Source organism: Fonsecaea nubica (assembly GCF_001646965.1).
Source record: "Fonsecaea nubica strain CBS 269.64 chromosome Unknown Scaff41, whole genome shotgun sequence".
NCBI lineage: Eukaryota > Fungi > Ascomycota > Eurotiomycetes > Chaetothyriales > Herpotrichiellaceae > Fonsecaea > Fonsecaea nubica.
Genome location: NW_019173714.1, coordinates 94,370 through 119,333, shown reverse-complemented (window position 1 = coordinate 119,333; position 24,964 = coordinate 94,370). Strand labels below are relative to the sequence as shown.

The 24,964-nt window shown below is 53.0% G+C and overlaps 8 protein-coding genes across 8 annotated transcripts; 4 read left to right on the top strand and 4 right to left on the bottom strand.

The window, feature by feature from the left end:
- Nucleotides 1-500: 500 nt before the first annotated feature.
- On the bottom strand, nt 501-1,322 carry AYO20_06483 (hypothetical protein; the record flags this gene model as incomplete). Its single annotated transcript, XM_022644773.1, has 2 exons — nt 501-1,094; nt 1,185-1,322. 2 exons carry the CDS (start codon nt 1,320-1,322, stop codon nt 501-503), a joined length of 732 nt encoding a protein of 243 aa, XP_022499240.1.
- A 608-nt stretch (nt 1,323-1,930) lies between these two features.
- Nucleotides 1,931-2,934, top strand: AYO20_06482 (hypothetical protein; the record flags this gene model as incomplete). Its single annotated transcript, XM_022644772.1, has 2 exons — nt 1,931-2,349; nt 2,658-2,934. The coding sequence occupies 2 exons, from the start codon at nt 1,931-1,933 to the stop codon at nt 2,932-2,934; spliced, it is 696 nt and encodes a 231-aa protein (XP_022499239.1).
- A 395-nt stretch (nt 2,935-3,329) lies between these two features.
- AYO20_06481 (hypothetical protein) lies at nt 3,330-3,641 on the bottom strand (the record flags this gene model as incomplete). The annotated part of the gene is made up of 1 exon (XM_022644771.1): nt 3,330-3,641. One exon carries the CDS (start codon nt 3,639-3,641, stop codon nt 3,330-3,332), a length of 312 nt encoding a protein of 103 aa, XP_022499238.1.
- A 709-nt stretch (nt 3,642-4,350) lies between these two features.
- Nucleotides 4,351-6,416, bottom strand: AYO20_06480 (hypothetical protein; the record flags this gene model as incomplete). The annotated part of the gene is made up of 2 exons (XM_022644770.1): nt 4,351-6,191; nt 6,245-6,416. The coding sequence occupies 2 exons, from the start codon at nt 6,414-6,416 to the stop codon at nt 4,351-4,353; spliced, it is 2,013 nt and encodes a 670-aa protein (XP_022499237.1).
- Nucleotides 6,417-7,441: 1,025 nt separating this feature from the next.
- Nucleotides 7,442-9,496, bottom strand: AYO20_06479 (hypothetical protein; the record flags this gene model as incomplete). The annotated part of the gene is made up of 1 exon (XM_022644769.1): nt 7,442-9,496. The coding sequence occupies one exon, from the start codon at nt 9,494-9,496 to the stop codon at nt 7,442-7,444; it is 2,055 nt and encodes a 684-aa protein (XP_022499236.1).
- A 1,108-nt stretch (nt 9,497-10,604) lies between these two features.
- On the top strand, nt 10,605-13,156 carry AYO20_06478 (hypothetical protein; the record flags this gene model as incomplete). The annotated part of the gene is made up of 2 exons (XM_022644768.1): nt 10,605-10,775; nt 10,829-13,156. 2 exons carry the CDS (start codon nt 10,605-10,607, stop codon nt 13,154-13,156), a joined length of 2,499 nt encoding a protein of 832 aa, XP_022499235.1.
- A 3,392-nt stretch (nt 13,157-16,548) lies between these two features.
- AYO20_06477 (hypothetical protein) lies at nt 16,549-17,913 on the top strand (the record flags this gene model as incomplete). Its single annotated transcript, XM_022644767.1, has 3 exons — nt 16,549-17,155; nt 17,226-17,277; nt 17,376-17,913. 3 exons carry the CDS (start codon nt 16,549-16,551, stop codon nt 17,911-17,913), a joined length of 1,197 nt encoding a protein of 398 aa, XP_022499234.1.
- A 4,965-nt stretch (nt 17,914-22,878) lies between these two features.
- Nucleotides 22,879-24,615, top strand: AYO20_06476 (hypothetical protein; the record flags this gene model as incomplete). The annotated part of the gene is made up of 4 exons (XM_022644766.1): nt 22,879-22,961; nt 23,047-23,451; nt 23,612-24,168; nt 24,263-24,615. The coding sequence occupies 4 exons, from the start codon at nt 22,879-22,881 to the stop codon at nt 24,613-24,615; spliced, it is 1,398 nt and encodes a 465-aa protein (XP_022499233.1).
- Nucleotides 24,616-24,964: the final 349 nt, after the last annotated feature.

Below are 24,964 nucleotides of genomic sequence, written 5' to 3'. Positions count from 1 at the left end.
TGGGGTTGTCGTGTCGTGTCGTGTCGTGTCGACTTGATCATAAATATGAGTAGAAGAGGGAACTATTCAACTTATTCTACCCTACCCCGAAGAGGATCAAATTGGCGGCATACATATTATTAATACGGGCAACGGACATAAGAGATGGTTGGATGGGCGATGAGTTGCCTTGGTTGGAGAACAGGTCGATTGATTGATTCCCCCACCCAACCACAGGTGCACAGCCAGACAGCCGGCATGCTTGGTGCTGGGGAGACCCACGAAAGGCCGGGTCCCCATCTCCAAAAGCCTTGTAAGCCACACATTGGCGACACATGAAAGGCCTGGAGGGTGTATTCTTGAACAGATCCCATTCTTCCGTTGCGATGGGAATACAGAATCGCTAGGACGCAGCTGTCCAGACCATCTCGCACTTCTATCTCGTATATACCCACCCAGTTATGTAGCTTTCGGATCCCATTGCGCACACCTACCGAGTCTGGCAACACCGAAAGATCCCTCTAGAGTCTCTCCGCCACCAAACTCAAGTAGACATTCCAACACAGCGCGACGGTCGCGAAGAACGGGATCCGCCGTTCAAAGGAAATGACACTGTGCGCGACGATGTTGGCAAAGGGCCATATCTTGTACCCATTGACGATGATGGTCATGGTTTTGGTGCGCAGATTGTGCAGGATCTTGCCGGGTTGGCCGTTCACAAGCCCCATGATGACCAGGAACGCGACCGTGTTGAAGATGGCGCCCAGGGTGATGCAGTCTATGAACCACTTGATCCAGATGTTTTTCCAGTTCTTCCTCGTCGAGGTCTTTCTTTTCTTCTTCCTCCGTTTAGGCTTCTGTCGATGATGGTGCTGCGAAACGGAGCCCTCGGCAATCGTGAGCTCGTGGTCGTCGTCCATTTCGTCTGTGTTGGAGTCCTTTTCCACATCACGATCATCAAGCGGGATCGAGCGGTACTCCTCGCGCGACGAGGCGGGCGCGTGTCGTGGAAATGATCTCTCGAGCAACTCCTGCCATTTGTAGTTCAGTGGCGCGGTGATGAGGTCGAGGCAGAGAAATCTCGAGAGACGAGCGAGATCGAATTCAAACGCCTCCTGAAAACGGAGGCTCTCGTTAATTCTCTTTCTTACCTGGTCTCGATGCGATGATGAGACAGTGAGAGGGGAAAAAAGCGTGCACAGTACCTCTTTTTTGTAAGCGTCGATGACTTGCGCCAGAGTATTGGAGATGGAGACGATGATGGCAGACAGGATCCAGGCCTCGAGCAGTGGTCTCCCCGGGCGGCATTTTGCCAGCCACTGGTCTGTAGATTCACGAGTCATGATGGCGGTGACAAGACACACGAGGATGGATGGCTTTCAAAGAAGCATAAGCATCTGTGAGAGTGAGATTGGAAGGCCACGCAGAAGAGCCATGGCATGGAGTGGGTGAGCCTGATCGGCGCACGGCGAAGTGAGGCGTGTCACATTTGGTGTTGACAGCATTGAAGAACCGACCGGGGTGTGTGAGACCTCGGAGGTTTACAACCAGGTACAGGTAACAAGACAATAGTTGTGTGTAGCGATGGTGGCCTGGTACCTAGCTTGCTAGATACGTAGTATGTGGTGAGAGCCTTAATCCTCCTCCCCTTCTGTACCCCGCAATCGCCCTCAATGCCTCACCGGAGCGCCCAGGAGTAGTTTAGGACGTATTCGTCATTACAATCACTCGAGATGTTTCTATGCCTGATGTGGTGCTCAACGTGAAAATATTTTTTGACATTTCATTATTTTTCACGTTGGCCTTGTTCCCATCTCCCAATCACCTACTACATAGGTATCACTCGAACAGATATCATACCAGGAGTAAAGACACAATTCAAAGATTCAAACTCGAATATATCCCCAAGCTCAAATATACCGAAACTCTCAACGCTCCTCTCCCAAACAAAATGACACATCCAGACCTTGCCAACACCCAGAATCTCCCACCACATATCGCCTCTTTGCTAAACACGGTCAACAACAACACCTCCACCATCCCCGGCGACAACGACCTCGACCTCTTCTTCCACTGCTGGATCCGGCCGCATTGCCCGGCGTGCCTGTCCGCATCGAACCCGTACCCGTGCTCCTGGTGCGCCACGTCGCAGACCTGCGTCCCCAACACGGTCTACCCGTACCCGTTTGGGATCCTCTCGCCCCTCAAGACCGCCGACCTCTGTCCCCTGGGGTGGCGCGAGCGGTGGGAACTGCGCGCCCGGCCATTCAGCTGTCGGTGCTCGAGCATGACGTTTGTCAGTGTCGTGGTCGCCGTGCTGGCGACGTTGTTGGGCTTGTGCTTGATCTGGGCGGGCGTGAGGGTCGGGAGGTGGGCTGGGAGGAAGTGGAGGGGGAGGAAGCAGGGGCGGTGGATGGTGGTGTGGACGAGGAGTAGCGAGAGTAGAGATGCTGCTACGAGTACGGCGACAGACGTACAGAGACAGAGGGATACTAGTGGTGGCGGCGGTGGTAGAGCAGCAACAGACGAGACGACGCCGTTGCTTGTATGATCCGATTTGGCACTGCAAAAGGCGCATATTCTTTTTACTACCCTCGTATCTAACAAGCAACGCATCACGACCGAGTGAGCGCGCTGACTAGTTTGTCAGTCTCCCTGACTTGCTCCCTCCCCTCCAGCGTCACCGTCACCACTCCCACCAACCTCGCCGCCAGCAGGCCCGAGACCTTTAGATACCTTGCTGATACGGTACTCGACGGTGAGCCCGCCTTCTCCCACGACAAATCTGCCGGCGCCGACAAAGAGCGCCTGTTCCAGAGCCTTGTACCGCATCGATCCAGTCTCAAACGACACCTGTATGACTTTTTCCCACCAAGTACAAACCCCAGAGGGATGCCAAAGGTCAGCATCAAAGCAGCACCACACGCATCAACACAACATCGAACCGGTCAGTGAAAGAACGGGCGGGGTCCAGCGTTCGACTTGGAAAAAGGAGAAAGGGGTCACACTCAAAGGCTCCCAGACGTACAGGAATGGCCAAACTCTGTGGATCTGGCATTGACGCTGCGCCCGAGGATTCGGCGCATCTCGTTCGTAATGTCAACTATTCCGGTGTAGTGGATGTGTATAGTCTGCAGCACCTCCCAAAGGAGACCTGGTGGTCAACGATATGCTCTCCCGACGTACTCCTCAAATGTGGCCAGGCTTGAGGAAATCCTAGATGGACCGTTTTGGAGGGCAAAGAAACTGACCTCTCCATTCTGATCTCTGGCATTCCTCTCAAGAAAAGGACATCCAATCAGCCATCTCTCACCAGATGTCCTCGACAGTAGAAGGAAAAAAAAAGGCACTCACCCAACAATCAAATCACTCCGCAACCGCATCCGTCCTCCGTCCGGGTCATTGTGCACGTAATCCACTCCCTGGCCCCGTAACCTCGCGTCCACCCTCACAGGGAAGCCCGGCTCGCTCACGAAACTGCCGGACACGAGGGGGACGACGGTCAGCGGCGTGCCCCGCGAGAGCGAGCCGATGGGCGTGGCGGCGCCGATGACGATCGCGAGGTGGAACGCCGGCTGCAGGCTCGGGTGGTCGGCCAGGGTGGAGGGGCGTGTAGCGTATGGAGTGTCCGCTTGAGCGGCAGAAGAGTTGGGAGTAGCCATGTGATCGAGACACAGCTTGGACATCAATCTGGAGTAGACGTGGTGGAAAGGAAGCGCATTCGACTGGCGTCCTTCCTCGTCTTGGACGGGCCGTGCAGGGTTTTCCTTTCCTTACGAGGTACCGAGGGGACAAAGACGAAGAAGAGTCGTAAGGATCATCCTTTTCACCACCTCACATCTCTTGACAATAGAGAGCTGGAGAAAGCCAAGAGAGTTGGAAATGTTGGTCAGACTCGATCAAGATCAACAAACGGGCTCAGAAAGACGCAAAGACGCAGAGAGAAAACACGAGAGTGTACGAGGTATATAGAATCTGATGGGGTAATTAGTAGACAAGTAATAATAATGCCATGTCACGTCTACCCAGTCACTCATAGACCCCGCAGTTTCGTCGTCGCCTTCATTGTCGCTGTTGCCGCCTGCAATCATCATGTATCTCTTATACAAAAATAAAACATCCACCCCCGTGATAATGTATACGCCCGACGTCAGCAGAAAAACCAACTACATTCTCCATTACATCGTAAGTCGTCGGGTCTCTATCCTGTCCCAGTTCCAAAGACCTCTCCCGAATCCAGCAACATGGTGAAAACAGCAAGTCGTTGGCTCATAACATGACTGATCGTACAGAGAGAGAAGGATAAGACATGGCCCACCGAGGGGAAAAAACAGCATTGGCGCTGCCTGGCTGTTCTTCCAAGCCAGACATTTAGCCAAACCGCTGGTCGATCTCATCGTCAGGCTTCGTGTGCACAAAAGCCCGTTTGATAAACACCTTCCATAGATGGTTCTTGCGAGTTGATGTCTTGTGCTTGTCACCCTTTTTCTTGGACAAATCAACATCTCTCTCCACATCCTCGAGGTCTTCATCACTCAGCTTCAGGCTGTCTCGTCCCATTCTCTCGGCCAGATCCAGCATCGATCGCACGGTCAAGTCTTGTATTTGATAGGCGCTGTCGTTCTTTGTTGTGTACTCGGTAAAGTATGCAAAGTGTTTGTAAGGATCTTTGTTGGACGACTTGTCCTGGTGCATCTGCTCGTGAATTCGAGTCAGATTGGCGTAATATTGCGTCAACGATACCAGAGACAGCGGCTGTGGAGAATAAGCCGGACCAGGAGGAGATGAACTGGATGGTGGTTTGGGCACCGGAAAGTTGGGTTTCTTCGGCTTCTTCTTCCTCTTTTTACCTTTCTTTTTCTTCTTAAGATCGTGGATATCGTTATTTGTGTCGACATCGTTGTCAGACTCATCTTCCTTTGTCAACTCAGAGACCTCTTCCCGATCCGCCGAGCCATCGACATGGTGTTCGACCGCAGGTTTTCCAATCGCGCCTTGGGCTGGGTGGTCATTTTCCATCCCTGTGATGTTGTACTCCACCACTCGAAGAGTGGGAAAGAAGTTGGGAACGACGCTCGGAGACACCAGTGTCAAGCTATATCTCTCCGCCCAAGGTCCACCGATGGCCTTGAGAAACTTCGCGAGTTCCTTCTCCTCATCCTTCTTTCGGGTATCGACAGTGTTGTTGGATACTTCCTCGCCATCCATACACAGATATGAATGTCCAGCTGGTGGTGTGGGTAATGCTGACCAGCCTGACCTCAGTTCATTCAAGTATTGTGCCTTTGCGGCGAGGGAGAAGGTGTTGTCTGGTTGCGACTTGAAGCGCTGGATCTTATTGGGTCCGTCGTCGATGCCTTCAATCTTGAACTTGTAATGCAGTTCTTTGACGTCCTGAAACATAAAATGATCGATGTTCATGTGTCCAAAGATCGAGGTGATGATCACATCTCGATATTGTCTCATCCACAAGGTGAACTTTTGGTAACAGCTTTCATCCCAGTTCTGTTTGCTTTCAGTCCTGGCTGGTGGGACATGACCGATGAGAATGGCTTTCATGCCTCTGTCGCGGAGGAATTGCAGTTGGATTCGGAGCCATTCCATGTGCTCGTAGCCTGGCTCTGACTTCAAGTCGCAGCCATCGACTGCCGAGTTCGAGTCGAAGAAGTATAGAGTGTTGAGGCTAAATACTGCCAGTCTATCAGGGATAACTTCAGTGAAGAACCAGCCACCTCTTGCAAATGAATGGCGCTGTGCCTGTGGGATAAACGGCTCCCAGACATCCAGGTAGGTCCGCGTCCACTTGTTGGGCCCGGCGGTGAAGATATTGTGGGGGAGAATATCGTTATTGCCAAAAGTAGGCACGATGGGGACGACAAAGTCGTTGGTCGGGTCCGGGTCGTGTATGTTGTCCGGCTTGCCAAAAGTCTCGACGAACTTGTTTACAACATATCGATTGAGCTTGAGCACCTGCTTGTCTGACCGGGGAAGGCGGTCATCGTTGTCATGGCGGGCCGAGTCGCCGGTCCAGACGACAAAATCAATCTCGTCCTTGAGGTTTGCCTCGATCCACTTGAAGGTGGCATTGACCAGGCTAATGGGTGTATCACAGTCTGTTGTTTCTGCTCCGTAATATGCGGCGCTGCCATGACCGTAATGGCATTGCTCTTCAGGATCGGAATGAGGTTTGTAGAAAGGATCGGGATGGAGGTCTGGAGCAACAGGTCAGCGCAGCTAGGGAAGCCAGGGGTTGCGGAAACAGTACCAGTGATGTGCAGAAACCTCCCGCGCAGCCTCCGAGGTGCAGGTTGCGACTTCAAGGTCGATGGCCCGTCGATCACTTGTTGTTGGCCATCATCGTTCCACGGGATACTGGGAGGTGCTGCCGCTACGAGAGCTGCCAACAACAGCAACAGGTAACGGGCAACGCGGGCCATGACTGAAATGCCGGAGGAAGTCACATGGACTCGACCTGGACGTGCAAACAAACTTCATCAGAGAGCGACAAAGCGTGAAGCTGGTGAATGGGAGCGGATAAATCTTGCATGTAAACGAAATCCCTCACAGTGAAACGTGCAAGAGACTCATGCGCAGGTCAAGGTCCTCGAAAAATGGGTTCAGGCTCAAGGGGAAACCCACGTCATCCAGCGAATGGGGGTCCGACACCCAGCTCGGTTCGACTGGCCGGGAATCCCAGGCACCTGCGGAAGGAGGCGACTGGCCTGGGCGAGCCTAATAATTGGACCAACCGCCGCCCCTGCAACGGCCTAATGAGCCACTGGATGCCCCCCGCGATGCGCCTGCGATGGTCAGGCACGGGGCGAGAGATTCTGGAAGTAATAACCGGACACTGTGCAAGATTGCGTCATACGATGCCCTGATCCGCACAACAGCGCGTCAGCTCCCCCGTCAGACTGCGCTGTAGATGAGTTGAACCAAGTCCCTCGAGGTTTTTGCAGGAAATATAAATATCGACGGTGGGAGGTTGGGACTGCACTTCTGCCCTCGCTCCGTCTTACAACCTTCGCATGATCTTGCAACTGGCCCCCTCTCTCAAGATCAGGTTGGCATTGCGCTGCTGCAACCACCCAAAACTCAGACTGTGCGGTGAAGGCGTTGCAAGGCCAATTAGCAGAACCGAGCAATACACGTGGGCTTCATCGCGCTCTCAGATGACTTGGGCGCCTGCCCTCCTTTACGGGAGCTGACACCCTCCTTGGTCGCGCTCCGAGTGATCTAGGTTTCTTGAACCCTGGTGTTGGATTCTAATAGGGGAGACATGATTGCGTGGTCTGCGTGGTTTGGGATAAAGATGATCCAAAAGAGGCTTGCACATCTTTTGTCACTGATGGTGCCGCTGACCGACTCGCGGCATCGAGGCACGCGACAGAAGTCATCCCGCACTATTTCTAGGCAGTTGAGCCTGATGTAATTTCGCATGCATCAAAGGCCAATGCTGCCCTCAACTGCGTCCGCCGTAAAACTCATAGCTCCGCCGAGGCAGGGATCCAGGTGGCATCGGATACATTGGGGGCATGTGATAGTCTTCTGGTGGGGTCAACATCGATTGTTGCTGCATATCAGGTTGGACAGGGTCGTGATTGATTGGAGGGCTCGGCAGTTGAGACCCTTCATATGGATAGGCATTCGTAGCTGGATAGATGTTGCTTGCCACACTGTTATACCCAATGCCAGCGGTCGTTGAAGCATTGACATGGGCCGTGTTGGTGTACTGCGCTGCGCCCATCTCCAGCTGTCTGCTTTTCAGTCGTGAGAAGAGAACGGCCGATTCTTGTTCGAACTTCTCGCGCATTTCTGGCATAGACCACCGGTGCCGTGCATAGTCAAGAATCTCAATGATCTTCTGGAGGCAAATTGTCGCCCGCTGACCATTATCTAGAGGAACACTGTTGGCGAGAGGCGAGCCTTCGCGAATAGCATGGGTCGTCTTGATGAGCCGATCGAAATCCGACCACATCACTTCCACAAACTTCTGTCCCACGTATTTTGCTCGACTGATATCCGCGAATGTCAGGTACGCGTGCCAGCCCACGTCCTGCGTGATCGGTTGCAGAAGATCCGCGTATTGGGCTGAGTACTCGAACACGAGCTCTTTGTTGAGATCCGTCATACTGCGTGCAGGGACACGCTGGTTGGGCGAGACTACCAGGATTTGACAATACAGCCTTTCAACATTGAAGAGCATCAAATGGCGCTGTGATAGTGTCGTGGGGATGGTGGAATACCAAGCGTGGATATCGTTGGATACAGAGCTGGCATAGGTAGCCGCCGTTGCCAGAGGCCATTGAGACCGGGAAGACCATCTTGTGCTCTGATAGAAGCTAGACTGAACGCGGCGAATGTCAAACATATAGAGGCATGGCCTGATTGAACGTTGGAAAACCGGAGATTGGGATGACTCCGACGCTGATTCTGGTAGAGGCACCTCGGAAGCGGAATCGTCGGTGAATGAGAATGCCCGATCAAGAGACATACTGACCAGGCGGTCCAAAGCGTAAACACAATGGAATATCCTTCGTCGCAGGTCCAATTCATTCTTGCTGATCTTCGTCTCTGGAGGTGGCTCGCAGTGCAGCCCCAGATCGACCATGAGGCGAGCTGCCATACCTACGAGGTACCAGGGATCATAGTGTGCTGGGTCTACCAGTGAGTACTGTACCAGAAGGAGGAGAGCCTGCACTCCAGCAATGGATCCAGGATGTAATACGTAGCAAGCAAGTCCTCTAGCTGCCGACATGTGTTGTAGCGCTGTCTTGTCATTCTCGTCTCCTTTCCGTTGCGAGCTCGAGGCATAGGCAATGGCCAGAATCAGGCGTACATACCACACGTCCAAGGGGGTAACAGTCGATGAGATCGCAGAAGACTCGTGATAGATGCGAGACAAGCTAGACATCAAGTCTGTTTCGGAGAAGAAGGGGAAGAGGACAAATATGTTTTCAAGGTATTGATTGATCATGGGAGTGATGGCGTATCGAGGGGGCAGCCCTCGCGATTCAAGAGGAGGTAGCTCTTCTCTTGCCGCCGCCGAGAGGAGAAGCTTCGCAAATGACATGGTCGAGGTAAACCCATGGAAATCGCGCGAGGTAGCGTTGACAGTGAGGAAGCCAAAGTCACTGACCAGCTCATCAACATCCGAAGCCTCTTTTCGGCGAGCGCCGCTTATCTTTCGTCGCTGGGGGGGTCGCCCCGTCGTCAAGTGCGTGCTAGACAGCGTCGTTTGACTGGCAGCCTCCGCTCGCGCAGCATCGATCTTTTTCTGTAGCCGTTGAGCAGCAGCTTCGAGGGCTGCGACATAGCTTCTTTCCTTGCCCCGCGCAAATTCATCGTTGGCGCTTGTGCAACTGGTTGCTTTACCAGATCTCTCACAGGCAGAACAAGCGGGCAGTTTTCCGTCGCATTTGATCTTCGCAGAGCGACATCTCGCGCACGCAGCCACAGGTCTGGACACCCTCAGCGAGGGAGCTAGGAGGGCCTCGATGGACTCGCTCTTCGTCATGACTGAAGAAAGGAATTCGGAGGTGATAGTCAACGCATCTCTGCTTGATGCGTGTAGGTTTTCCCGAGGATATCGACAACAATGAAATTGTTGGCGCTGAGCTGTGACGCTATCTTTACCGGCCAGAGTCTGAGTAGTGCGACCTCGATGGTGAAGGAGGGGTGCGCTGTCTGCGTAGAGGGCAATGGGCAGAGATGGCGATTTGGCGATCTCTTTTACTACAGACTTTGAGCTGAATTGTAGCTGTTGCCGTTGTCTTCTGCTGTGGTTGATGACGATGAGGGATGTGTCTTGCTCTTTGACGATTGACGACGATCAAGTGAACATTTCGGCCAAGGGACTCATCCATTGAGGGGTTCGGTGGGCACTGACCTTTCATCATTGGGTCCCCTCTTTTGGTGGCGGCTGGGGGTCCCGGGCACTTCTCTCGCCTGTTCCCCACCCAATGGGAGAAGCGAGTCGAGGGCCAACCCCTATTAGACTTCAGCCGCGGGGGATCCGTGAGCGCCTGGACCACTTCAGGGCCTACAGGCATGACAGGTAAACTCTTCAGAGGCAGGACCCCTACTGCTACTGGACAGGTAAGCATCAGGTACTGGGCGAATAGGCGTCATCGCAGTCCTCCCTGACCTTGTGCTGTCCTCCTCAGCTTTAGGATTTCAGCTCCGTGTCGATTCTTCAATCTGAGCTGCACAGGATCCAAATCCTCTTGACAGGTCACTGACACTCCAGCTCGTCAACATCTGTGGCCGACCGTTACATCTGGCCCCAGAACCTGGATCTGTCACCAGGCGAGCAGAAGAATGTTTTGTCCTGTTGAAGCCCATCTCTCGTTGCTGACAGGCTCATCCGGGTTCCGCTAGGCGGTAACCCTATGCCCAAACTCTCAGCGCAATCCAATGGAGTCTGGCCTCACCTAATGCACTGTCCAACATCCGATCATGAGCAAACTTCCCGTACTTTATTTCATCACTGGCAGGCCACGCACGCATCATGAGGAATGGAAATCGATCTCCACTGCAGGCCGCCTTCACCATCCTTGACTACCTAAACGTCGACCCTTTGCTATCCGCTTGCTGAATTGATGGCAGACAGCGAAAATGCGACAATGGCTGACTCGCCGGAGACGGCTCGAACCCGGGATAAGGTACACCATACGGTAACTGCATGTGTACGATGCAGACAGGTGAGCCTTCTTCTTGTCCTGCCAGAGTTCTTGAGAGAGCCAGTCGTAACGTTTCGCAGAGAAAAACCCGATGCGACCCCGCGCTTCCTCGGTGTGAGCCTTGTGAAAGGAGCAATGCGCACTGCGAATACTACGATTCGGCCAAGAACAGAACCATTCCGCGAACATACATCACGTCCCTGCAGGAGACGGTGCGCCGGCTCAATGAGGAACTCAAGGCATTGCAGAAAGAGGAGGAATATGAACCCGACCACGAGGCTATGGCGCGTGGCGCTGGGCTGGTCAAATTCAGTGAGAACGATGAATCCCGATTTCTGGGGCCTTCAAGTGGCATTGCCATCACCCGTTTTGTCATGGAATTCGCAAAGCAGAACTCGCTCCGGAGAACAATCAAGGACGTCGTACCGCACCACGCCGCTCAAGAGATCAAAGACAAGTTTGACGCCGAGAGCAGCAAGCCTACATCGAAAGTATACCCTCTCATCAGTTCGGTCGCCGCCCCAGATCTTCCCAACCGTGACCTCATGGATCGGCTTGTGGAAATATACATGGTGAAAGCCCAATACATGCTCCCGCTTCTTCACGAACCCTCTTTTCGGAAGGAGCTGCAGGCTGTATACGACGGATCAAAGGACCCAACTCTTAATTTCCAGGTCCGTCTCGTTGTGGCAATCAGCATGCAGAAGCTAGACAAGCAATACGCTGGGCTGGCTGACAGCTACTATCTGGCTGCGCTTCCGTTTTTGACAGGGGCTGTTCAGAAGATGGATTTATCAACGCTTCAATGCTTCGCGCTCATTGCTCAATATTCGTTGCTCACACCGACTCGAACCGCGGCATATTGGGTGGTGGGAATCGCCGCGAAACTATGTCAAGAGCTGGGCTTATGCGAAGAAGAGACGATTCATCGACCGCCGTCCGGTGCCAGGCCCAATGCCCTAGAGGTGGACATGCGACGACGTTTGTTTTGGATCATAACGTCCATGGAGTATGGACTTGCCCACAGTCTCGGCAGGCCGAGTGCCTTTGGCGTAACTGTCGACAACATCAACGTCAACTTTTTCGAGCTTTGCGACGATAAATATATCAGTGCAGACGGACTGCTTACAGGTCACCATCCAATCATGAAAAAGTGCATCTCAATCCACTTCTTCAAGATGAGGCTGCTGCAAGCCGAGATCAGGCGGACCCTATACCTGAAGAAGCGAGAGGCACCTGTGCATGATCAAGACCCGTGGTTTCACCAAATGCTAACCAAGATCGACAATTGGGTCCGGGATTGCCCCAAGAACGACGAGGGATCTGGTTTGAGCGAGGCCTGGTTTATTGGTCGTAAAAACACCATGATAGTGTTCATGTACCGACCGTCACCGCAAATTCCCAGTCCTTCTCTTTACGCAGCCCAGCAATGCTATTCTGCAGCCACGTTCAACATCCAACTCCAGAAGCGGCAGGTCGAAGGGCATTTGATCGATATTACCTGGATTTTTACTCAAGCCATCTTTATGGCGCTCAATACAGTGCTCTGGTGCCTGTCATATCTGGGTATCAGACAACAGCATCCCTTGGAAGAGGTCCAGGTTCATATCCAGGACGCACTTAGAGCGATCGACCTTTGCGCCGACCGCTGGCCGGGGGTGCGCTCTGCGCAACAACTCTACGAGAACCTTGTGTTTGGTTGTCTCAAGGCATACGAAGCCGACAGCAAGGAATCCCCTGCCTCGCAATCAGATTATCTCTCTTCCACAACGACACAAGACCTGAGTTCAGCAGCAGCTTCACAATTTGCGAACAGTCCAGCCAGTACCACAAATACGTCAATCTATGGTGCTCAATCCCCCCAGTCGATTCATAGTGTGCACACCACAGCAAACAACCACAACTTTAAGAATGCGGCGGCTGGCTACATTGACCATTCTGCGCAACAACCGTTTCAGCCTCAACCGGAGATGTTCCCTACATCAACGCAACCCATGGCCAATCCGCAACAACAGTATATCCCTACAACCAGTCACCAAACACTGCCCCGCATTGACGCCACAGCGATGCACTACAGTCTGCCTGGTTTCGACCCACATTCTTTCCCAGCAACGAGCGGCGCCAGCGCGGGTCCTGGTGGTTCGTGGACCGCTGGACCTCTTATACCAGGAGTTATCCCCGGCTTGACGGGCTCTCCCAACATGAATTACGACGACCTTCCATACCTTGCCCCTTTCGGTCACGAGTACAGTCGATACATGGGGCAATCATTCCCTCCACCGGGCTCGCACGGGTCTTCTAGAGCGGTAGCAGGAGGGCATCCTGGTACAGACAACGCAGGTGGCCCGGGCAATTATGCAATGCAGAGCCTGAGTTCCCAGCAACAAATGGAACTTATGGCCATTTTGGAGAGTGAGCGAAGCAATGGTCAGCTGCCGGATGTGAGTGGCATGGTTAGTGACGCGACGACTTTTTATACGGCACAGTTGCCGTGATTGCAATATCTACCCTTGACTGGTACATCAGATATGAGCTTGTGGCCTCCTGGCGAGAATCGAATGGGGGAGATGTTGGACAACAGGGTCGAACGACTCGCACCGAGTCTATTCAGTCCCCTGGCATATGGTCTCAGGCCAAAAGGAACGGCCGATGCTGGTTGTCTTTTCTCTGGAATACGATTTTTCACCTCTGGATCTGCCGGGCTCGATCCAGCAGATTCGTGCCGAATGGCTCCGTTTTTAGCTGTCGCCATCAACACTTTAGCGCTTGGAAAGGTATGCCTGAAGAGACGCCGTTTGAATAAGGCTTCAAGGCGGACATGCTCTCCCATTGGCGCGGCCCCTGCCTGCCAGAGGCAGACTCGGAAGTCTCCCTCTGCGCGTGGACTGTTAAGAGCCTAACTTCGGTCCTCGAGGCATCGAGTTGAGCCAGGGCGCACCGGTACACCCTTTAGGCGTTGGGAGACCAGGCATATTATCACGAACTGGTGGGCCGCTGGATGCCTGGCTCAGACTAGTCTCCGCCGTCGAATCGATGGCTGAAGGGCCCTCCAACGCGGTGGCACAACCTTCATGCAAGGCAACGCCAAGCAATGTGTGGCGTCCAATGGACGCGACATGGAATATGTATAGAAGCAGTGGTGGGGGGACAAGATGCTAGGCGCAAGCGACTGTGGCGGGTTACCAAATGAGAAGAGTCAAGGATGCATTGCCCTGTGATGCACAATGTGAATTGATAAGCGAAGCAAGCTTAAGTTTCCCATGTACACGACGAGTATCTACTCAAGTACATCCCATGTACCAAGTACCAAGTACTTGGTGTATGAGGTAGAAAAGTATCCGTGCGTGTCATTGCCTCACAACCGCCATGGCTGATCCACGGAAGATTCTTGTCCCGAACACGAGGGACACATGAGTAACTCGTATGCACTTCGTACAAGGAGATATGTTCTAGGTTACTTACTATACCACTAATCACATACCACTAATCACATACCGATCCTTAGCATCTTTAGCATCGTTAGTATCCTTGGTCGACGTAGGGACACGGGAGATGTGCGGAATAGTAATCATCTTCATCGTGATCGTCAGCGTACAAGTCCCAAGCCCGTCATTACCGAGTACTCGGTACTCGAGACTCGGCGGTCCCTTACTTGTACCTTTTTCTGGTGTTTCTGCCCGAATCAGTGCGTCATTTCGCCATCAATCGCGCTCCTCAGCGAGCAGTACCGAGGACTTGTATCTCGCCCTCATGGGCGGTCTGTGGACAGACACGAGACATGTTGAGATGAGGTGAGGTGAGGTGAGAAAGACGGCGACAAGTTTCGCACAAACTGTTTTCCCGCAGGCCGACGGAGTGGCACTTTGATTCAAACTTTGGGTTTGGGGACTTGATCGGGAAGGGGGTCGATGACAATTTCTATTCAGACAAGACAAAAGAAGGCTCAAGATCCGTGACATGACATGGCATGGCATGGCATGTCACCCTCTGCTGGTAATGTAAATGTCAAAGTACATTGTACTGGTAAAGCTGTAAAGGCGGAAAGGTGCAAAGTGGAGAGGGGAGGCGATGGACCAATCCTCTCTCTTTCTCTCTCTCTTACTACGAGATGTGTTCTCGTTCCTCGTACGGAGGAAGTACCTCGTAGGTAGGTAGGTAGGTACTGTACTTGTGCTTGTACTTGTGCTTTGTAGATTCTGAATGGATAAAGCTGGCGTCAAAAAAACGCACCGCCATTGGGTACAAGTACCGAGCACCTTGTCAAGTGTACTTGTAGGGAGATACCCTTGCTTGTCTTGGTTCCCTTCGTCCCGGGCAAGCCTGGCAGCCTGGTAAAACCCACGGCCGTTCCGGACTGTTGGGAAACTCATCGAACAACCAAAAAGAGATGATGGAGAATCGGGGATGGAGATTGGATGGTTTGGAGACGAGACGAGATGGGAAAAAAGACACGGACACAGCCACACACGCATTGATCGTTTTGGTAGGCCTTAGTCGCTCAGCAGGCACTGGGCAATGGGCAGCGTAGCGTGTCTTAGGGGTTGACCAGCCACACCTACATACGGAGGACCAGGTCTTTCGCTTGATGGGGCCCACAAGTGCCGAGAGTAGGTACTCGGCAAGGGTAATGATCTTGTACGAGATACCACTCCCCTCCCTCGTACTTGTACCGAATACCGATGTGGCTTTCCACCTATGTACTCGCCGGTACCTATGACGAGACCCATTATTGCACTTGTACCGGGTCCTTGTACATACACCTCACGACCACAATAACAAATGGACGAGTGAGGCGTGGTAACCCTGTCGCCCAGTCTTTTTTTTGGTCCGCCTCTTCGTTGTTTGGTCTGAAAAGGGTTTATGTACAAGTACATACTTCTAGGTACAAGTAGTACCAAGGCGGCCCAAAAATCACTCAAATCACCTCAGCGAATCCACCTTACTTGTCATCATTCTCTGCATATACAAACAAGCACAAGTTTATGTAACATAGTCACAATTCCTTTTTCACATGCTCTGACAGGAAGGCATTGTACATACTCTGATACCCGCGTATTGCACTCGTTAGAGTGCATCTCGTTCTTCTTTCTCGGAAGAAAGTACAAGTAAGGTACTCGGTACTCGTACTTGCAGGCAAGTGGACAATCATCAGCCACAAAAGGGCCCAAAAGGTCGTGGCGCTCCAGCGTCTATTGGTTAGATAAAGTTGAGCTAACTACCTTTGGAGAAACTCCGCTTGCAGGGGGGTCCGATTTAACTTTGATACCTCGGCACCTTGCTCCAGATTGACCAACCAGCGTCGGCCGCGGTCTCCGATGGCCCCGTGGTGCCTGAGGCTGTGCACGACGCGGGACCTATTGCGAGGCCTTTTGTCCCCCCAATCCACCTTCGAGCTTGATGCAAACCCCCCTGGTTCGAACAAGAGCCGCAAAATCCCATCGACTTTTGCATCCGTGCCCCTTACCTAAACCGAGTCTGAGAAGCCACACCAGTGGCTTGGAGATGCTAGATCTGGATGGAGTGGACATGACCATGACGCACACTGGTTTGGCGTCTGTTCGCATCACGCCGCGTCCATGGGTGGCCCAGCCTCGAGCCATTATCAACTCCCCCCCAAGTTCCTCCGACCCGAATGCTTCATTTGCTTCAAAAATCCCCGAGTTTTCTAAATCTCATCTACTGACAACTTTCATCCAGTCTACGAAAATATGTTCCCGTCCAGATTCTTCTCTCGCCCCGCTCTCCTTCCACGGCCTTGACATTTCCTTGTCCTTGTTGTTTCCTTCAGTCCCAGACCGCTGGCCGGTTTCCTTTCGTCTTTCCTACAAGTGCCATTTGTCCTTGGCGCGTTAACTGATTGGTCGTCTTCACTTTGCCACCCGCCGTCATGGAGCAATTCAGGATTTCTTTCTCGACTCCCAATGATGCCCTTCAGCCGCTGGCCATGCTGGCGGGGAGAATGATCGACAGTCCATCTTCGGAGCTGGAAATCCGATATCCTGTCCAGATGGGGAACCAAACGCATAGGCCAGTTGCCACCCCAATGGGTCCAGCACATGCATTCCAACAAGCGGCCTGGTCACCGCTCTTCGACCAGGGCCGGATCGGTTTCGCCAGTGACAATTCGCAAACATCCCTTTCGCATCGTCAAACGTCAAACTCGCATGCCATCTTGGCCACAATCATTGGTCGACAGGACATTACAATCTTTCGAGACACGGTATGCAGCTACCTTCGTCTGACGTCCGCTTTGTGGACCGAGTTGTACAATCCTCGAGAATACTCCACCGCTCACCACCTCCTAACTCGCTATCTCTGCCAGGAGTACGGCAGACTCCCTCCTGACTTGTGGCGCTTGATCAATGAACTCAGAGATCAGTATGATTTTGAGCATTCGCGTTTTGAGTGTATCGACATCATCTCCTCAATCCCAACACCACCAGATCTGATTTCCACCGGCTTAGCGGCTACTGGGCATGGAGGGCGAGACTTTGGTGACTCGTGCAATCGCCTGGTTCCTCGTGCATCTGAGGGGAACAGTTCTCTCGCATCTCACGTTTCCAGTCCAGGTCCTGGTCAAGGTAGTCAAACAAGATCCACGACGCCTGTTTCGATGGTGGGCGGGAGGAAAAAATTCCAGAGTCCTACCTATCAGAGGGCAAAAGGAAGGGCACCAAAAGGAGAGAGATACAAATGCCCTTACATGAATTGCAGGCATGATGCTTTCAGGAATGCTGGAAACTTCAGCAACCATATGCGCAACTGCCACGCAGAGTCGGAGTATCGCAACCGGAATCCTGCAGAGTTCCTGGTGCGAGACTCATCGCCTCAGCCGAGTAATCAGGGCGACACCGCTTCCTCGGTCGTCACAGGTGCGAGCGACTCGCCCCTGACTCAACGACGATTGTCCCAGGAGTCCTACGGTGGTGAAAATGAGATTTCGAACGCTGGCCAAGATGGTGTCAGATATGCGGGAGACTTCACTTTCACCACTGGCCACAATGGCTTCCAGATCAGCATGAGCCAGGGCGTGTTCGATGAAAGCTCTCCAGGACCATCTGGATCCAGTGGGCTATCGACCACTTCACTTCTGGAGGCCTTCAGCTTTGACCCGAGTAATCCTGGGTCACGCCTCATCACATCGCAACATGAACGTAATCACGAGTCTTGCTATCCTCTGAAAGACGAAGTCGAATATGGTCAATTTCAAATGATGGAAGACCAAAGATGGAAGACGAGGCGAAGAGGCTAGCTCGGGTCGTCAGTAGCTCATTGTCACAAAAGGGAGTTTTGCTGTGAGGTTTTGGATGTCAGTTGAGATGTCTATGCAGAACCTGGAAGCTCGGGTTGGGGTGTAGGCTTCTGTTCGCTGAAATTCCTCTCCCTGCTCCAGCTTGGATTAGCGAGCCGACAAATGCGAAGGCTCTAGGACCTCTATTAGGGTTCAAGGCCCTTGGGTCCCATTTGGGAGGCGATTTCCTGTATCTGATCCCCGGAGCCGGTGCCGCAGTAACCCTACCAGAATCACCATTGACATGAGCACTACCAAAGCCGCCCAAAGAGCCAAGTACGGGTCCGCCGCTAGGACTGCATGATGTGGTTGAAAAATTCGAGTCGGCAAGAACATCGGCAGGGGGTGCGTTGTTCGTCTGATGAGGCGACTCGTGTTTGCAAAACGCATTTCCTGGTTGCGATCAACCCGACGGCCGCAGTGGGTGATTACCAGATGGAAGGAACTCTGTCCAGAGTTTGCCCGCGGTGGCCGAACGGATGGTGGGGAGCCATGATATGAAAAGGCGAACAGATGATATTTATCAAAATTTCGTCGTCTTCCATTCGATGATATAGAGATAATTGGGAATCTGAAACACACCTGTTAGAGCTAATCTTTAAATGGGTTGGTCTTATGACTGCGCGAGGAGGTCCAAGAATATGTCCTGGGACGCAGGGACGGGAGCATTGATGTATGTATGTCGACAAACAGTGGGAGTCAGCTGGGTAGGGTGCGAACCTGATTCCTATCTCCGCCACAACCGAAATCCATGTCAAATTGAGGAAGCGTGGCAGCAAGTGATTGGGATTACGGATGTGGGCGGGATGCAAGGTTGCGCACCATGCTAAATAGGTAGCGGGAGATTCTAGCATTTGGCCGCAGGGATATCGGTCGAGCTGTTACAAAGCGGATGGTACACCTGCTTGCCTGCATGATGGAGCTGCTGGTGACAGTTGAACCGTAGCGGCCCAGCTGGTCAACGGTGCGGTTCATCGGTTCCTGATCCTCGAATGCAGGTCCCCACGGACTTTCGAGTCCTGGTGTTGCTGATGTCGAAGGCTCTTTCGATAGGATTATGGACAGATCTGCACATATTCTGACCCTGGCCGTCAAAAGTGCCCCCAAAACACAGTGCGAAGTGCAGTGTCGGAATATTATTTTTTGGATTGCACCTCAATGGTCCAAAGCACAATGACGATGAGATGAAATTCGCCTCGATCAGCAGGAATCACAAAGCTTCAACAGATTAATCGCCCGATCAGCAACTCCAGGCGGTGAGGTATTGCTGTATCACGCAGAGCGACAGCTTGCAGGTGGACTGATTGCCGATTGCTGGAGAGCGCATCTTTCGTTGGAGCCTTCGAAGGACGCTGTGTGGAGGAAGGAAACCGGAGCGCGATGAGACGAAGGGTGCCAATTTCGCCACAACAACCAGTCAACGCGGACGGATGACTCCATTCCCAGTGCTGCATTGCTTTCTGTGTAGGTAAGATATTACTGTACCAGTAGATACCTACAAATACTCGCACAGAGGCGGGCGGGAGGTCATGGTGCAGCGGCCAGGCACCAGTCCCACGTTTTCAGGTGAACCTCGTACGGGGATGACCGCGCTCCTTTAGGTATCGGATATGATATTCCTCGGGTTTCAGGGGGGCCCTGGGGGGCGCGGCTTTCGTTACGCAAGGGAGAGAGCGGGTGGAGCGGTGGTGGGCGATGGGAGCGATGCGATGGGATGGGATGTGGATGGGATCAATCGAGGCCAGTGAGAGAGATGACTGGCGGCGTGGAGTAATAGAGGCCCATCCCTGCTGAAACCCGTTCAGTGCCCGTGCCGCATGTTGAAGGTGATTGATCCATTGCGTACAAGTACCAAGTACAGGGCGTGGGACGGATACCAGGTGAAAGAAAAAACCACGTTTTGAGGGGAGGATGAAGGCTAGTGGGTTGTCGAGATGGGGGATTGGCGCATTTTGCATCCTTTTAGCTCCAAATGACGAGCAAAGACACGCCATCACTGCCCCAGTGGATCACTTTTAAGGACTTAGGATCAAAGCTCTGGGTCAAGCAGTCCGGCGTGGGCATCCCCCAGGGCTTGGACACCTGCCTCGCTTGTACTCGTCCGGGTACCTCCCTGGCTCTGGTTAGGCTTAGGCTGGGCATAACCAGCCTCTATTATAAGCCTAACCTAACTGAGCCAGAACGTAACAAACTTCTTCGTTTTCATGTATTTTTTCATCCTTTCCCTACACTTGCGACACTCACCTCTTGTAGTCCAACAACTCACTCATGATGATAGCCGTATCTGCCTTGCCTTGCCTAACTATGTTTGCTCGCTATGTCCCATCACAACGGTGTACCTCGCCTTTGGCTATCATGCGCCCTCTTATACGCCCGCGTCCACGCTTCACGCTTACATCCATCCGACTATATCACCCCGTTCTGGCCCATACCCCCTCCGTCTGCGCTCTGCTCAACTCATTTGCACCTACAGCGTTCATATAATGAATGCACCCAGCCTATTTACTACCATCTTGTTTCTCCCACTTTGTCCTCTATCCTTTTCCTAACCTTTGTCGGTAAACATCTCTTCGATTACTGTTGATTGCTACAATACCTGGCTAGAATTGCCGCGCAAAAGTGACGCCTCGTGCCCTCACCGTTGATGCCCGCCGCCCACTCTTCCTTTGCTTTGCACCACAGCCAGGTCGACCTACGATTGACCATCCCAGACAATTACGTTGTACCCTGTCCGTCCTCCGTCCTCCGTCCTCCGTCCTCCGCATTGAATTCCCCGAAAACCCTGTACCGTCTCCAGGCCTTCGGACCAAGTACAGCACACCATGTTCAGCAATCACTTAGCCAATCCTCAAGGCAATCCGTCCCAGCACCTGCAGCCAAGTATATCAGCTCACTCCCAGAGCCGCGCTGATGCCTCACAATTCCATGCCATCTCGTCCAAAACTAACGAACTGACTCATCACCAATACTTCCTCGTCTATTCACACGTCATCCATGCCTTACTCCTAGCCGACGAGTGCGAGTTGTCCATGCTGAAAAGCATCCGTCAGAGAGCGCGGTCCCCCCTCTTCCGACAATTCTTTGGAAATGTTTACTCCACTCCTCCTCCGGAGATCTTCTGCTTGATCCTGCAAATCAGAGCGGACAAGAGCTGGGACACTATGAAGCAGGAGGTGCTGATGCAGGTCAACAATGCTCGACCTCATTCAGAATCTCCTATCACAAATCTTCCGAGATCGAGTCATGCCTGCACTGGCCCTCCCTCCGTACCCACTTACACGAGACCTCGAGGGGATCCATTTCACCCTCCTTTTGGCCCACAACAGACTCAACCCGGGTTTGTAACACAACATCCGGGACGGGTCGCAGGTGGTCCATCTCGCACTGCAGGGAGCCCTAGTTCTACTGAGGACCATTCGACGACGGCGAACCTTGGTCGAACTGCCCCACCCGGACAGCGCTTCTTCTGTCCATCAAGGAATTGCAAGAAAAACTACACCCGACAGGGACATTACGAAAACCATCTGGAAAGGTGTCACGCCGAAATTGGTCCTCACAACCCCGCCGACTCCCTCCGCAATGTATACAGCACAGGACAGCCAAGTGCCGACGACATGAATGAGCAGGGTCGAGCAAGAACGGCGAGAGGTACTACCGCGCCCACTGTTTCACAGCCAGTCTTAGCTACATCGATGCCGCCCTCATCCATTCCGTCTCCTCCCAGCCCTTATTCTGTCGCGTCGTTTACGCTTCTGTCTGGTACCAGCCCACAGATCAGCCTTCCCCAGAAACGGCCCCGAGACGCGGAAATGTTATCGCCTGGCCTTTCACGTCATTTTCATAATAACTGGGACTTCAACGCCTTTGTCAGCGAGCAACAGTTATTGGTGACACCACAAAGGCACACAAACTCCAATTCCAATCAATCCTTCTTTTCCACGGATTCTCATCTGCGAAGTTAACCCCTGAATAATCACTCCGTTGAGAGGCCCAAGTTTTACATACTTGTTCCACCTGCAATGGAGTTTCACCTCGGTGACGTTTGACAGTGCCGAGACACGACTCTCCTCTTCTAAAACACCATGTCAAGGTTACGGCATCCCCACGCAGGATGCCGATTGACATCAATGTGGAGTTTTTCATGGCGGATACATACCAGCACCCAGAGATACCAATCCCGGTGCCAGCACGGGAAAGACAGTTCGATCATTTTCTTCATGCCTCCAGTGAATGTCAAGAGGACATTTGACCACGACTTATGATTTGATGACTCGGGTGTCAGAGGAGATAGGTCCTTATTGGGAACATGTTTTGGACGTCCACGGTGTTTTGGGGCTTAACGACGATGGTCTGTGTGCAGAGTCGCGACCATGAACGCAAGATACGGATCTCCACTTTATTCGTCAGACATTATCAGGGCTTGGAGTCTTTCTGATATCCTCTGGGCCAAGTCTGGGCTGACTTCTCTGCCTGTGACGAAAGCGGCCCAACCATATGTGGTTTGTTTTGCTTGTTTGGGAGATATCCATGTACAATTACAACTGGAGTTGATATAGGGCCATGTACTCGGGACGAGCCACGACGAGACCCATATCGGCGTCGATCGGCAGATGGTCCGCAGCACACGGCGACTTGCTAACAAGTTAAAAAGCATTGTGGGTGCGTGGGGATGAATGATAATTCGTTTGTGGAGTCTTGTCTGAGCCTCGGCTAGTGGGAGTTTAACGATTTTCCCAGCCGCGGGGGACGTTGATGATGGTCGCCCTCGGCCTCGAAAATAATGACCGGGACGAGGTGGAGGAAGCCCGAGATAGTAATCAACAGCACTGGAACTCTTGCTATTATTATTACTTGCACATCCGAGCTCGTTCACTATTCCTCATCTTCCCAAACACCCAGACTACCTCGTACAAGCACAACACCACCATGTCCTTTCAGCAAAACGCCTACGTGCTTGGGGTGGGTCTCACCAAGTTCATCAAGCCTCGCCAACTGCGCACCTATCCTGAGTAAGTCTTACAGGAGACAACATCATCTCGAGTCTTTCACACGACTGGAGGTGCCATACCGAGTACTGACCAACGGCCATTGTAGGTTGGGCCTGGAAGCCGGCACCAAAGCTCTCTTGGATGCCCACATCACATACGACGATGTTCAAACGGGCGTGGCATGTTATTGCTATGGCGAAACCACGTCTGGCCAGCGCATCTTCTACCAGTTTGGCATGACCAACATCCCCGTATATAACACCAATAATGCCTGCGCTACCGGATCCACGGGCCTGCAGCTGGCACGGACGCTGGTCCGGGGAGGCATCGTCGACGTCGTCTTGGTGATTGGGTTTGAGACCATGAAGCCCGGCGCCATCAAGAGTGTGTGGGATGATAGACCGAGCCCTATGGGCTTGAGCACGAAGTTGATGGAGGAGACGATGGGAAAGCATGACACGCCGACAAATGCGCAATACTTTGCCAATGCTGGAACGGAATACATGGAGAAGTAAGTCACACAAACTCCCATGGACTGATCGCCTGGTATATGGGCGTCTTTCGCTGTTTGGCACGGCGTCCATCTCGGCGAGATCATCTGTGCCTCACGCGAGGCTGTTCCCCCCTTTGTTCTCGATGGACGGGTTCCCTGACCTGCTACTGCATCACAGATACGGCGCCTCAGCCCGCGATTTCGCCGAAATCGGCCGCATCTCTCACGAGCACTCTTCGCGTAACCCTTACGCCCAGTTCAACAACGTCTACACCCTCGAGGAGATCGAGAAGTCGCCCATGATCCACTACCCACTGACCAAACTCCAATGCTCGCCCACCTCTGACGGCGCGGGGGCAGCGGTCATCGTGTCTCAGCGCTTCCTTGACTCTCGACCTGAACTCAAGTCCCGCGCTATCCTGATGGCAGGACAATCTCTGATGACGGATTCTCCTAGTCTGTTCTCGCGCTCCCCAATGGACCTCGTGGGCTTCGACATGACGAGACGTGCGGCCAAGGCTGCCCTCGCCGAGGCAGGTGTATCCGCCCGAGATGTCAAGGTGTGCGAAGTGCACGACTGCTTCTCTGCCAACGAACTCATTCTCCTCGAAGGCCTTGGGTTCTGCGACCAAGGCAAGGCCCACCTCATGGTGAGGAACGGGGATATCACGTACGGTGGCAAGGGGCCTGTTGTGAACCCCTCGGGAGGGCTGATCTCCAAGGGCCATCCTCTAGGTATGTCAAAGTTCCACACCACCTTATGTGTGGCCCCCATCCTTCAACAAATCCCTCCCACAAAAAGACACGATGTGGATATATGCTAACTCAGCCGGGGGACAAATAGGAGCCACGGGCCTCGCCCAATGCGCCGAGCTCGCGTGGCAATTGCGCGGATGGGCCAACAACGGCCGTCTGGTCAAGGACATCGACGTCGCACTGCAGCACAACCTCGGCCTCGGCGGCGCCGTCGTCGTCACCATCTACAAGCGCGCCGACGGGCGCAAGAACACCGACGTTGCGGAGACCGACGCCCAGATCGCCCAGGAGAGCGGTGTCGGGTATAACCCCGCCGTCGAGGCCCGGGGCATCACCCTCGCCGACTTTGAGAAGATCAAGAGCAAAAAGGCCCCCTCCGCGTATGCCCTGGGCGAGATGGCCGAGAAGTTGCAGGCCAGGTTGTGATTTATCCTGGCCGGTTTCTGTGGTGGTGACAGGTGTGAGAGGAGGGGAGAGGTGAGGTAAAGTGAGGCTTGTGATGAAGGAGTAGTGGGATTTCTCTTCCCATCTGCTAAAACATTTTGTACTCTATCTAGGATTGTCCCGGCAGCTCTGCTCTGGTTCGAAACCAAAAATTAATATAGAAATGTGGATAGAATGCATCATTTACTGTTTCGTTGGTGTCAGCCTTGGTGTCAGTCTTAATTATCGTTGTGACGTGGGTCGAAGGCGTGATATACTTGATACCGATGATGATTTACAAGTCCCGTAATTGACTTCCAAACAGCATGTATGAATGCGAGATTCGGACTTT